The 13,874-nt window shown below is 34.9% G+C and overlaps 1 protein-coding gene across 1 annotated transcript; it reads right to left on the minus strand.

Moving 5' to 3' along the window:
• Positions 1–915: 915 nt before the first annotated feature.
• On the minus strand, positions 916–6,385 carry LOC142974430 (peroxidase-like). Its single transcript, XM_076116753.1, has 12 exons — positions 6,237–6,385; positions 5,857–5,999; positions 5,510–5,674; positions 5,073–5,257; positions 4,773–4,965; positions 4,253–4,441; positions 3,710–3,854; positions 3,335–3,491; positions 2,674–2,847; positions 2,187–2,385; positions 1,456–1,561; positions 916–1,102 (listed from the first exon to the last, which is right to left on the minus strand). Exons 1-12 carry the CDS (start codon positions 6,371–6,373, stop codon positions 1,027–1,029), a joined length of 1,869 nt encoding a protein of 622 aa, XP_075972868.1. The 5' UTR covers positions 6,374–6,385; the 3' UTR covers positions 916–1,026.
• Between the last annotated feature and the right edge of the window lie 7,489 nt (positions 6,386–13,874).

Consider the following 13,874-nt stretch of genomic DNA (forward strand, 5'->3'; position numbering starts at 1 on the left):
TTCACCAGTATTTTTTATTTTTAAACGAGAATATGGAGTGCTAAAAATCAAAATTAGGTAACATTCTCCATTGTGATAGTCGTTACGTTATTGGGGAGCCTCTAAGACGAACGAAGACCGGAATGTAATCTAATCCGACATACGTAATGTATGTACCTAGGCAGGTAATAGATCTAGGCAGAACATTTTATGATGAAGTTGATGATAAATAAAATGTTGGTACTCATAATAATATAATTATTATACTTAAATACATATTATATTAATTTCATTATAATTGCTGCCTGTATGGCGCGGTCGGTAATGTATGTGACTGTCATATAAAGTTTCAAAAAGTGTTTCGTTAGTCTGATATAATTTAAAAAATATTAAAATTTGACACATATGTACATATTTTGTCTGTAATGAATAGGCTCCGAGAGTACAAAACAGATTGAGAAAATTATATTACCCAAAGAAAACTACAAAGCTAAGTAGTATCTGTGAGCAATAAAGGCTGTATTTGGTTATATTTTTTTATAAATTTCAATGGAATTTGAATTGAATTGAATTTTACTAACGTGTTTCTTGGACATGATAGTAAATTTTAATAAAAATCACAACAATTTGGGTTTATTTCAATTGACACATACATACATTTACTGTAACAGATGCTACTAACAACTTTATAAAAAAAAAGATCATTTAAAATAAAGAGGTCTCAGAGGATCTGCGGTAACAATGAGAAAAATTGCATAAAATATTTTAAATTCTAAATAATACGCGGGCAGAGCCTCTATCGTAATATACTCGTATGTAATGAATTCAACAACTAAGCCCTTAGATGCGGTTTTGGTTACACATAGGTTAAAAATAATGCCAGTTGACAGAAAAAAATATTTTATTTGCATAAACAAGATGAAAAGCACTCACACAGGAAACATAACGTAAACAATATAATAAAAATAACAAACATTATCTTGTCAAAACATTAACAAAATGACCTAATAGTTAACAAAACTAGTAAAAAAATGCTCAAAGGTCTCTTTATGACTGACAAGCTGAATCAGCAAAGACATTGAAGTTGAACTGAGGAAGTTCGCTGCAAGATGTCAGAGGATTTCTGAAATAGAAATATTTATAGCAATTACATCACATCAAAACAAAACTTTAACTGAACGTTCAAATGAGGTGACTCGTCTATTGACAATTGCCGGGTTTATAAAATATGCCTGTTACATCCTTAAAATATATATTGCTTTTCTGGTAAAGTCCAACACTTGGCCAGCGTGGTGGACTCAAGGCCTAACGCCTCCTTCATTACGAGAGGAGACCCTTGCCCAGCAGTGGGACATTAGTGAGTTAAATTTATTTTGTTATTTATTTCTGGTAAAAAATGGATTTAAAATAAAGAGTATCTGTATGTTTAAAACAAGGAAAGATTCAGGATGATAGCATATCAAATAAAAATCTTACTCTGGACTGATGTTCAGGAAGGCACGTGGTTGAATCTCAGTAACGCCATCACCCACGGCGCAAAACATTAATGCTAATGTCAGCTTTCTCACTTCAAGCATTTGCTCTGAAATAAAAAATAAATCGTGATCTGTAATTTACGTGTCTTGCCCTCATTATATCGATTGTTTGAAGTTAAATAAAATTTTACACGAAAATCTGATCAGCGCTTCCAGCGAGCTCCATAGAAACTATTTTGGCAGTACATTTTAAATGTCGAACTCTCGATACTCGATAGTACCGTAGCTCAATTCTCTACTACTATCGACTACCGACAACCGACCTGTCATCGATAAATTTTGTATGAAAATCTGATTAGCGCCTCTGACGGGTGTCGTAGGAAATATTTTGGCAGTGCATTCTAAATGTAAAAATTTTGATACTCGATAGTACCGACTGTACAGAATCGCGCTACCGATACTGACTGTAGAGAATTGCGTTACCGAGTACTTTATATTATCATATACTAGGTACTAATTTTTCTTAATCAATTTAGAGTGTAAAAAAGCATGGTAATTTTATAAATCTAAATTAGTCTATAGCGCATGCGCTAAATGCGCAAGATACATAACTTCGCGTGTAAAAATGTTTAATTGGCGTGATATTATTAGTAAGTCACCGCTCAGAAACACGTTTGAGAACCTGTACTAGCCTTCATACAAGTTCAAATCAACTGTTATAATAGAACTCACCTTTCGTGAACGCATGTGGTCTGTCACACCTCTCGTACCAATGTCTGTCACAAGTCTGGGATTGAAGCAAGTCCTCCATCATTATGCAGGCGAGGGTCTGCGGGATCTTACCACCCTTCATTGGGTTCTCCATCCAGAGACCACTCAACAGCTCTACATCTTCAACATCTTCGTATATTTCTTTTAGAAGTGCGACGTTCTATAAAATGAATTATTATAATTAGTGTGCTTTTTCCTACTTTAAATGTCAAAACTAAATAAGCTAAATATCTTGGTATTGAAAGCAACAGTAGCTACTGATAAATGTTGATGAGAAATGCTAGTGGGATCATTGCGCCGCAATAACATAAGCCATGGGTATCAAGACTGCTAACTAACGATGCTGTGATAATTTACAATACCTTCTACTAAAATACAACATTTGCATGATCCAAATCAATAAATTGACTTTTGTTACTTATAATATAGTGTATTATTAAATACAAACCGCTGCGGATATGATGTCATATTTAACGAAATCGTCGAAGCTAGTGGTGTTAATACCAGTGCATTTATAAACGTAATCGATGTACGGAGCTAGCCCAAACAAACGGTTTTTATGCAAGTCGCTTGTGACAGTGTCTACCGCTCTTTGTGCCCCTCCGGAACCCTTTTCTGCGATCTGAAAGAAAATCATAGTCTTATACTAGAGGGTTCCTTTGTATTTTCGGATTTTTTCGTTAAAATCACTGGTTCGGTAGCTCGTTTCTACTACTATCGACTTCCGGCAACCGGCTAGCTATCGAGAAATCTTACACGAATATCTGCTTAGCGCTTCTACCCGGCTCCGTAAGAACTATTTTGGCAGCACATTTTAAATGTCAAACTCTCCATACTCGACAGTGCAGATTGTAGAGAATTGCGCTACAGTAGCCCAATTCTCTACTACTATCGAGTATCGAAACCGGCTGGATCCGAAAAAGTTTGTATGACAATCTGATCAGCGCCTCTAGCGGACGTCGTTGAAACTTTTTTTGCAGTTCATTTTAAATGTAAATCTCTCGATACTCGATGATTCTGATTGTACAGAATCGCGCTACAGATTAAAAAAGAAAACACTTCCGTGGTTACCAAGTTTAGGGCATTCGGTTCTAATATTAAATACTTACATCAAAATCAACACTGTGATCGAAGTCAGAAGTGGCTTGTCTGAAACAGCCTTGAGTAAATTGATCCATATAGTCGTCTTTGGCCAAGAGACCAATTCTGAAATTGGCCTTTACGATAGCGAAATTATCGATATGACGTCCTTTAGAGTCGTACATTCTGGAAAAAATACAATACCTTTGAAGAAACTGAAATTTTACATTTATATAAATATCCGTTTCAAAACAATATGTAATTGTATTGTTTTATTTCAGTTTTTTCAGTGATTTTTCATTCAGATGAATCTTACAACTTGTATCACTAAATAAATATGCATTCTTATTAGAAAAGGTAAAACAATTAAAAAGCAATAATAAGGAAAGAATACTACGACTCACTTTTGTTTAGTTTCTTGTATAATATGGAACCAACGCAGCGAAAAATTGTATTCTAGGGACACTTTTGGATAACATTTGTCGTTATAATTTTCTCTGCACTCGGGTGATTCACTGATGATACCAGATTTTACCAAGTTTTCGTGACCTGAAACGGAAGTATTAATAAGGTACCTGTGTCAAATATGGCCAGCCGAAAAATATGGTCGCATATAATTATTCCAAACCTCATGCATGTTTCACTTTAACCTTCACTTGGACTAGCGTTGACAGGTGCGCCACCGTTCCGATACGTGCGACACTAACGACAATTCATGATCGCGGTACAACATTTTGTGTTCGGAAAAATGGTATGTGGCCATATTATTAACCTGGCCATATTTGAATGGCATATACTTATTATCAGAAACGTAAAAAATAGAACGTTTAATTAATATTAATTTAATATTTATTTATTTAAGTAACCATGTCGACATAATCTCCATTAAAGTAATGAATATGATTCACGATCTTCTCTCTTTTGATGAGTCACATATCAGTACTTACCCACTAAAGGATCCAGCCATTCGTACAAGTACATCTGTTGCGACCAAGCAATGCATATTTCTCGAGCCGTTTTAAACAAGGTCTCGTCATCCCAGCAAGGGTTCACTGCAGCCAAGTTGCTAGCGACGTAGTTGTGGAGTCGAACAAACCAGATGGTAAACAGATTAATTGGAAGTAACGCGTTGCGGTCTAAAAAATAAATCAAATATTGGGAACATGTTTCTAATAAACAAGAATCAACTTATTGATGTCGATGATACAAATTACATGATTCCGTTGATCATTTTGTTTTAAGTGCATAGCTTTATTCATAAATTATTACAAGTCTATCAGTAGCAGCATGAAAATCCGATAAGCGCCTCTGACGGGCGTCGTTGGAACTATTTTGGCAGTACATTTTAAATGTCAAACTTTCGATACTCGACAGTCCCGACTGTAGAGAATCGCGCTTGCACGGTGAATACAAACTTGGTAATTTTAAAATTATTTCACGTATCATACATAAAAATTGGTAACTTACGCCACTTGAAGCATCTGGTTTCGTCCGCTTCATTCAAAATGCAAGTTTCTTCTTGTCCATTTGGAGGCCAAATCTTGCCATTCTCTTCCTCAACCTCCAACTGACCATTGACAAAACTCCTCATGGCTTTATCACCTTGGTTCATTGTATTATAGATATGAGACATATCGAAATTGGTTGTTGCTTGTGCAATCTAAAATGCACAACAAATATCCGAATTAAAACTAAAAATAGGTAAGAACGTAGCAAAGAATAGTAATGATAAGTAAAATTGTTAAAAAAAAAGAAACATTGTTTTACCGGGGAGGGTATAGGATCATCGGTACATTTGTAGTCCTGGTTATAGATGGGTCTAGTCATGTTCAAACATCTAAGGCCATCAAACCTGTGCCATGGATCATCTTCTTCGAGGAAGTTCGATGCGCAACCATAATCGTTGATATGTTCCTTCTCACAACAGTTAGTGCGGCGGAAAATGAAGTTTTCTAAAAAAATTGTGATAAATATTGTTAGCCATCGGGATTTTAGTACGTTTTTGGACAGGGTAAATAAATCCAAAAATATAGCTGTAAAACATATTATAACGTAGCATTCTTGAAGGGATTTTCATTTTTGAATTTGCTATATGTACCTACTACTATTAAGGCATATAGTCACTCAACCTGTATCTATCCAAACGATATATATTATTATTTTATGTCATAAATGAATTGTATGTTTTTTATTACAGCACTTACCAACATCGTGAATAGATCCAATATCATTGAACATAAATATTCCATAGTAGGGTAAGTTGAGGGTGAAATCTGGATGTACAGACTTGCCAGTTTTCAACAAAGCTAAACGTACATTTCTCGGCGATGGCAGTTTCTTGCCAGACTTGGCTCTTCTTTCGTGATACCCTGAAACAATGATAAATATATTTTTCCATTCAAACACATCTACAAGTGATGACAAAGAACTGATGCAATGGTTCGGCTGTTATTGCCTTAGATCTTTGTTGGTTCCAAAAAGAAAATGGCGTCACTGACGCAAGTTGTACAGAAGGTAGCCGAAAAAATTAAATGAGCCTTTATGAACTTACCATCGTAGAAATGTGCTGGGAGAAGCCTGTACATGGGATTAAAGTAAGTACCTCTCGAGGGGTAGTCGAGGTTATTGCAGGATCCATCTGTACGTCTCCAGTCATTGGGATCGCAAGGTAGAGCAACCGAAACCGTGCAGTTCCTAAAGAAAAAAAAAACTTCCTGCATTAGTATATTCAACAATCAGAAATATTAGCTTTGACTTACTTAGGACTTATCATTAGGTCCAACAGAAAAGATTAAACAATCAGTTAGGAATACGGCTTTAAATAGATTGGAGTTCAATTTTGATCATAGTAGCTATGTCAGCTATGTCTTATAATGGTAAAAGAAAAAGTGATTATATTTTAAGAAAATATTGATTAAAAATTTTACATACCCCAGTTGGTTGACAGATTCATAGTATTTTATTTTTTCTTCTGTAGCTGGTGTGGCCAAGTATGAATCGTATACTACATTTTCTTCGGCGTGGCAAAGCCAGGCGCAGACCGGAAGGAACAAGACAATCTTCCACATGATTAGTCTTAAACTTGTAGTGATCCCTGTAAGTCAGCGTTTTTATATATATTTTCGTTTAATTTAGAAACAACTGTTCTAACAACGGCAAGGAAAAGTACACACCTAAAAGATTTTCATTAATCATTAGGGTTCCTTAACCCATGCATTTGATTGATACTTACATAATATCTAACAATTACTGTTTCTGTGGCGCGGTTGGTAATGAATGCGACTGCCACGCAAGAGGTCTCAGGTTCGAATCCTTAGTCAGCCTAAAATTCTTTTCTGAGTTTTCTGTCAAACATTTCTCAGAAATTGCCCGGAGTTAGGAAGTAAAGCCGTCAGCCCTGCGCCTAACCTCTCACATTTTTACCGTCCCACCGGGCTATGAGAGTGATGGAATAGAGAATGTACCTGTGTATTGTGCATAGACTTGGGCACTTTAACCAAAGTCCTGCACAGTTGGCTGGTTTCAATAAAACTGGCTGCCTTAATTGAATATTGGCCAGAAGGACATATTATTATAATATTGTCTCATTGTCTGAGCATGCGGGCACGACTGACTTCGCAGACCGACTTCTTCGCCGGTCGCGTCGACGTGTGCGTGAAAGTATCGAATAGAGAATATTTCTGACAATTGGAAAAATCTCGAAATCCATAAAGAAACTCTTTAGTAATATAACGAACCTAGTAGCTATAATCTTGCTGAAAAAAAAAATGTTTTTATTGGATTATTGTAATAACATTTTGCTAGGCCAGGTCCATAGTGCAAAATTAATTAAAAAATATATTTTAGCTATAAGGACGTCGATATGCGCCACAAAATTTGATAGGGCATTGACATATTTATCTAAAGAAAAAAAATCACACTAATTTATTGTTATGGTAGGGGTTTTCATTTTTTCAATTCGGACTTGACATAAATGAACATTAAATCTTATACAATAGACATACAAAGAAAATTCAATTTAGTCACGCATAAAAATATTTTTAATAAAACCTTTTCTTTATATTGTTTACAAATTTCGTTTTCTTTTTACATTTCAATAGAAATTCAAAATCATATTTATTCAGATGTCAAAGTTTATTATATTAATGTTAATATTAAGGTATGTAGCCAGATAAACAGAAACGTGTCCTACGACACCAATCTGCCGTAAACACCTCATCTTCTTCTGGAACTTTTATCTGTCGTCAAAGTGGTCGTGGTTGCCCCTTTTTTTTCGTCAGGAAAATGCATTACTGCATGTCCCGCTCCATGGAGGTAGCGGGGATCTAACGGGCTCTCCCGCCGGTTAGGCGTTCCGACTTTTAAATTTGGGCATACCGACTAAAAACCTGACGGTGTTCCTTCAACAGTCACCATAAAGTGGCCAGGACGCGGTACCTCCAATTTTATACTCGGGTCTTTTGAGCCACGATCGAAATTGCACTAATTCTATCTGACGCCACCTTAATCATCTATACTAATATTATAAAGCTGAAGAGTTTGTTTGTTTGTTTGATTGTTTGTTTGTTTGTTTGTTTGTTTGAACACGCTAATCTCGAGAACTACTGGTCCGATTTGAAAAATTCTTTCAGTGTTAGATAGCCCATTTATCGAGGAAGGCTATAGGCTATATATATATCAATATGAATACAGGCCAATGATGATGAACCATAACTACTATAATAATATTTAAAACATCTCATGTGAGTTGAAGGAATTATTAAACAAAATGGATTTTTAATAATATGTACCATTGTACGGGTATAAACTTTCTTGTCATACCAATTTATTAAATAAAAAATACATGAACCTTGTTGTAACTAGGTAATAAATAAGCCATAGTTAATGTGATAATCAGCAAGAAACTATGCGTAGCCACTTTGAAATAACTAAATAAAGTTCAGTATCGTTTAACAATGATTTTCAATTCTTAAAACACGAATTTATTATTGCATAAAACTTATTGAGTGCAAAAATTGTACGGTATAAAGTTATAATTTAACCAATCTGAGATTAAAGCGTTTCAATATTTTTTTCACGCGGGCTACAGTCGCACGGTGAATAATATGGCCGATGCAATAAATTAAACCTCTCAGGACTGCTACGTCTGCTGGCTTAATTAACTTTTCACCGCCAATTTTCGAAAAAAGTTGCGCTAAAGAAAGTTTCCAATTTACAATTAGCGAGATTTTGAAATGACCAATGTTGTAAAGGTGGTTAAAATTATTACGAGCCTTAGACGTAAATTACAGGACACCTTGCAACTCATCAATTGAGTGAAATTTAGGTGTGTAGCAATTTATGAGTTGCATTTTTTCATACACTTTGTTTAATGTAAAAAATGTGCGTAAAATAATATAATGAAAAATTCTAGGAAATATCGCGGTCCTATCCAAAAAATGAGCCACAATATTGCACCTGGCTGGTAAATTTGACAAGGGTTGGTTTGCATGTATCACCTTGACAGGCCGAGTAAATTTCTGTCGCATGTTTGAATAAATAATCACATCGTTTATGTCACAAGAATCCATTGAACACACGGATAGGCTTATGAATATTCATGTTATATTACCATCTTTTACATTACACGCTCATACGAGGCGAAGAGGAAACTTTGTTATATTTTTCAACGGGTAATTTACTAAAAATAAATAATATGAAGCCCTAAACGTATCTTGGACAATGTTACCGATGTCTATAGCAATATATTTTTTATATTTTTAATGTATTTTCTTGGTAATGAAATATTATACAACGAACAAAACGGGCCAAGTGCGAGTCAGAATCGCGCACGAAGGGTTCCGAACCATCATAATAAAAAAATACGATAAAACACATGTTTATTGCATGAGGAGTAATGAGGACCCCCTTAATATTTTATTTTGATTTTTTTTGGTACTGGTTGTTATAGCGGCAACGGAAATACATAATTTGTAAAAAACATATCTTCCTAGCTATTACGGTTTATGAGATACAGCCTGGTGACAGACGGACAGACTGACAGCGGAGGCTCGGTAATAGCGTACCGATTTTACCTTCTAGGTACGGAACCCTAAAAACATCAAATTAATAAATTAAATGTAATCATATTTAATTCTTTTAATAAGCAAATTATTATTACATAATACACAAAAAATGCTATATAAACAGCTGTTTAAAGTCTACTTGATAGTGCTAAGTCACAATATACTTAACATTATGTCACACTGCTACACCTTCATTGGCAACCTATAACCACGAGTAGCATTTTCATTGGTTCAAAATACTTCCGGCTATGTTTTTTAATTTATATTCTCTCTAGAAAGTACGGTGATACTTCACGATAACGCAGATCGAGACACTGTTTGCGTTTTCCTACTGCATGCTAAATAACAACTTTTGAAAACGGCACTAAAATACTTACACATATTTATTGGTTTTCGGTTAGAATACTCTTAATATCCAGTAGCGCAATTTTATGTAGTGGGTACTTTCGGGAGTTAAACATTTTAAAATGTACGATTGAATTCGCTAGAGCCGCTGATCAAGTTTTCATACAAAAATATCGAGCTCGCCAGATGTCGTTGGTCGATAGTGGCAGAAAATCGCGCTACTGATTTAAATAGTTACACGATGTAAGAAGACATCATTAGCCCGAGTACCTTTGCAATTTCAAGAGTATTCCATTTCCGAGCTTGTACATTTAGCTAAGAAATTAAAAAGCTTTTATTTGTTAGTAAACAAAGCGGGATAGTGGCAAACAGAGACGTTTTGGCTAAGGCATTGTAATATATTAAGTGCTAGCACGCGACTTCGCAATAAGTCTGCCTCGCCTAGTTCGCCGTTAGATAACAATTATAAATCTTACTAATACTTCTTACTGTCCACACCGAGTTCTATTGTACTTTTGATTTTATGAAAACAAACTTTAACACATTATTATAAGGAGTATAATGCATTGATAAAATTTACGTCACGTGCAATATTGAACTTTTAACTAGACCTTTGAGAGTCTATTACTAAAAACAAAAGGTAGAGTCGTGCATTTTTTTTATCTAATGTATGTTAAAATATGTCCTACATGTTTTACTTTTAAGATAACTGTTATTTACGGAGCTATGTTACACAAATATTCTATTGTTAGTAAAGCTCCTAGTGTGTCGTGACAGGGCATATAATTCCTATTGTTTTTAATTGCGTCCAAGTTATGTAGACGAGCTTTTCATGTTGATTTGGAGACGCGAAAACTTGTCGCACACTAAAATTCGTACGACCGAACTCGTTCAAGTCGCCCTTAAAAATAATAGCTGTCAGTCTGACTTACATAATATATCAAGATAAAAACTATGCTTACTTGAAATATTGTACGTAGCAAAAAGTACATAGAAGAAATTAATATTTTTTAAACAATTAAATAAAATAAGACATCTGTTTGCGCCACGTTAATCTGAAGTCGGATTAACGATAAATGTTGACACTTATTTTCGCGCAAACAAAAGAAAATCTGGTAAGGAGATCGTTGAACTCGTTTAAAAGCTTAGATAAAGAAGTTTTCACCTCGCAATCTAAGTCTTAAGCAGAAGTTAGTTGCATAAATTTTATTTTAATCTTACAGAATGCAGTACTTACCAAAAATCCATTTATTTCTTGGTTTCTTTTATTTTTTGAAAATAAACCTGGCTGTAGTAGCATTCAGGGTTCAATTACAGTTTGAAGATACGCCTCAAAATACTTTTATCAGTGAGAATTAAAACTATAGCAATAACAAGATAGTACTACGTAGGAGTATCTTGTTTTCTGTATTTAGATTTAAGGCACATTTGTTTAGAATGGCCTCATCTCTTAAATACACTTTAAAGTTTACGAAAAATTATATTTATAGGCTCGCTCAAGATTATTATTTGTATCTTTCGAGTATTAGACGTTTCGTTTAACTTATAATTTTTTTCCACAGTTTCACACCACGTAAAGAAATATTGTAGTTTGTATTCGTAAGTACTTATCTTACAAGATGTTAGTCACATTACAAAAAGCCTTCAAACCCTTTCTTCAACAAGCGAAGTAATAAAAAACTATGTTATGTTACAAAATATTCGCATCCGTTGTCGTGGACAGGACATCATAAAAGCATCAAGAAGCCATCAGAGGTAGTAACAGGTTGTCCCTACAAGCAGCATTCTTTATATTCTTACCCATTTGTGTAAGATAAATGGTGTGTTTCGGATGTGAGACGTTGACGCGCCGTGTTATTTTTGCATACGTGAGTAGAGGGATTTCTAAATCTAAGTACACGGTACAAAAGACTTGACATCTTATCTGATCGAGGATGTTCTGTTAAACGAGGGTGTTATGTGTACATCAGCCACTCGCGCAAGGAAATATAGACTGCCTGTAACTTTTGATTTCTCTATATCATGTAAGCTCTTACTGATTGTAGTGAGTTATCACTGTAGTTCTTTCTACATGAATACGAGTGCTTCTTAATATAATTTAATAAAAGTAAATATCAAATTTAAAACAAAATATATTTCATATTCATTACTTTACTGCGCGGAATTAAATAAACATAAAATATAACAAAAGGCAGAAGTGTCCGTTAGTCAAAACAGAGTGCAACGGAAGTGATGTCGCGATGACTGGGCCCGGGAGGCGACGCGACGCGACGACGGCCTTCTTCCACTCGGCTGTTTATATCAGTTGAAAGGCGACTGCACCGATCGCAGCCGCCCCAACATTTCCTTTCAGCCATAAAAGAATTTTGCCTGTGTTTGAATAGCGGTATAACATGTTTACGAATGCCTTTCTGTTCCCCGGTGTTATAACAGCGCGCCGCACTCTTGAATTTTGTATCACGGAATTTTTAAGTTAAGTGTTCCGATTGTCTCTGTCACTTTGTTTGTTGTATCTTTTGCTATTATTGATATGAATGCATTTAATACTTGTCTTGTACAACGGAGATGATTTTCGGTCGATGAAATGCGTTTAATATCTATTTGCAAGACGGAGCAATTTATGTGTATGTACGAGTACGTGCTAATGTTGGGTAAAACTATTGTTGAAAGGGGTCTTACGCGAAATTTATAGTTTTCTCAAGGCAACCGCTTATAGGCACGTATAATTTCAACGTCATTACTAATCTCAAAAGAATAGCTCACACTTACTCGAGCGTACACTCAAGCAGCATGAAGGTAATAAAAGCTTTATGTAAAACAAAAGTAAACGATAAAGAATTTCTCAATAAAATTGTTTTACATTAAATAAAACCGTTTGGTATCGTTGTAAATCTTTTAAGAATTGCTTGTTTTTGTTTTGCGCTGTCTACGCGGATTATTGTGCTAGCAATAAAATCTACACAAAGCGAACTGGGCTACAATCTTTACAAGATTTATTTAAGCACTTTAACATGGTCGCTGTTTTCTTTACATACTGTTTGTTGTTTTATCCACGATCACGATAGTGCTTTGCTTACAGTTTGTTCCCCACTTTTTATCTTCTGCTTATAGCTGAATACTTAATTGGTATAGGTGTAACAAATTATTGCGTTAAAGTAGTTCTCAAGTTGACTACAAAATTGTCTAAAACAAAGTACAAATATAGCCATTTTAGTTATAATTTAAATAAAAATATGGAAGAAAAGGGACGCTATCTAGAGCCGCAGGTTTACTTATTAATTTTAATGATATAACCAAAATCTTGCTGAGCACGCCACTTAAGCCGAGTATGCTTCTTATAAAGGTCGGAGAGTCGGAGTGCAGGTACAAAGTTCACTGACGATAATCACTCGAAGGGCTCCCACTTGAAATGGCACGCAAGATAAACGAGAACGCCTCTCATTTTTTCAAGTGTACGGTGAGAAAACAACAGCCGCCCTTGTGCTCAGGTCGCCTAGGTATTTCAACTTATGCGAGAGATTTTAGCATAGTAAATCGTTCTTTTATACGGCATTATCTTTTGACAAATTACGGACTTATTCTTAAAATGCCTCTTAATCATGACATTAAGAACTAAATTTAAAAGCTTTTTAGCTTATTGCAGAATGAGACATAATTGTGATTAACTTAAAGTAAGTAAGCTATAAAATTTTATCCTTAGTGCAATTCTCATGTGGAATTAGAAATTAAATGTTTAGACGTGTAGGAAACCCATTTCTCAAGGAGAAAATATATATCTAGGCTATTCTCTGCGGATCTAGTGCGGGCTTCAGGATAAAAACTACGTGTTATTCCCGTACCTAGATCCCACGTACACTTTCAAATGTTCGTATACTTTTTAAAATGAACTAACGTTAAACGTAGAATGCACAATCATTCAATTATATAAATATATGATAAAATTTTGTAAGTATAAAATAATATAAGGTTTTTAAAGAACTTTTTTACCCATATCTGTCCCACAGCTGGGCAAGGATCTCCTCCCAAAAACGGAGAAAGGGTTAGCCAAGTGCGGGTTGTGGACTTTGCATGCCGTTAAAAATGTTTATCATAATTTTAGGCATGCAAGTTTTTATCATGATGTTTTTCTTCACCGAAGCAAGTGATAATTATTTCTTAT

This window comes from Anticarsia gemmatalis, chromosome 7 (assembly GCF_050436995.1).
Source record: "Anticarsia gemmatalis isolate Benzon Research Colony breed Stoneville strain chromosome 7, ilAntGemm2 primary, whole genome shotgun sequence".
Classification (NCBI taxonomy): domain Eukaryota; kingdom Metazoa; phylum Arthropoda; class Insecta; order Lepidoptera; family Erebidae; genus Anticarsia; species Anticarsia gemmatalis.

Coding starts and splice junctions, on each gene's coding strand:
- LOC142974430 (XM_076116753.1), bottom strand. CDS start 6,373: ATGTGGAAGATTGTCTTGTTCCTTCCGGTCTGCGCCTGGCTTTGCCAC. Junction 5,258..5,509: donor TGGATCTATTCACGATGTTG/GTAAGTGCTGTA, acceptor CAATTTTTTTAG/AAAACTTCATTTTCCGCCGC. Junction 4,966..5,072: donor ATGATCCTATACCCTCCCCG/GTAAAACAATGT, acceptor TGTGCATTTTAG/ATTGCACAAGCAACAACCAA.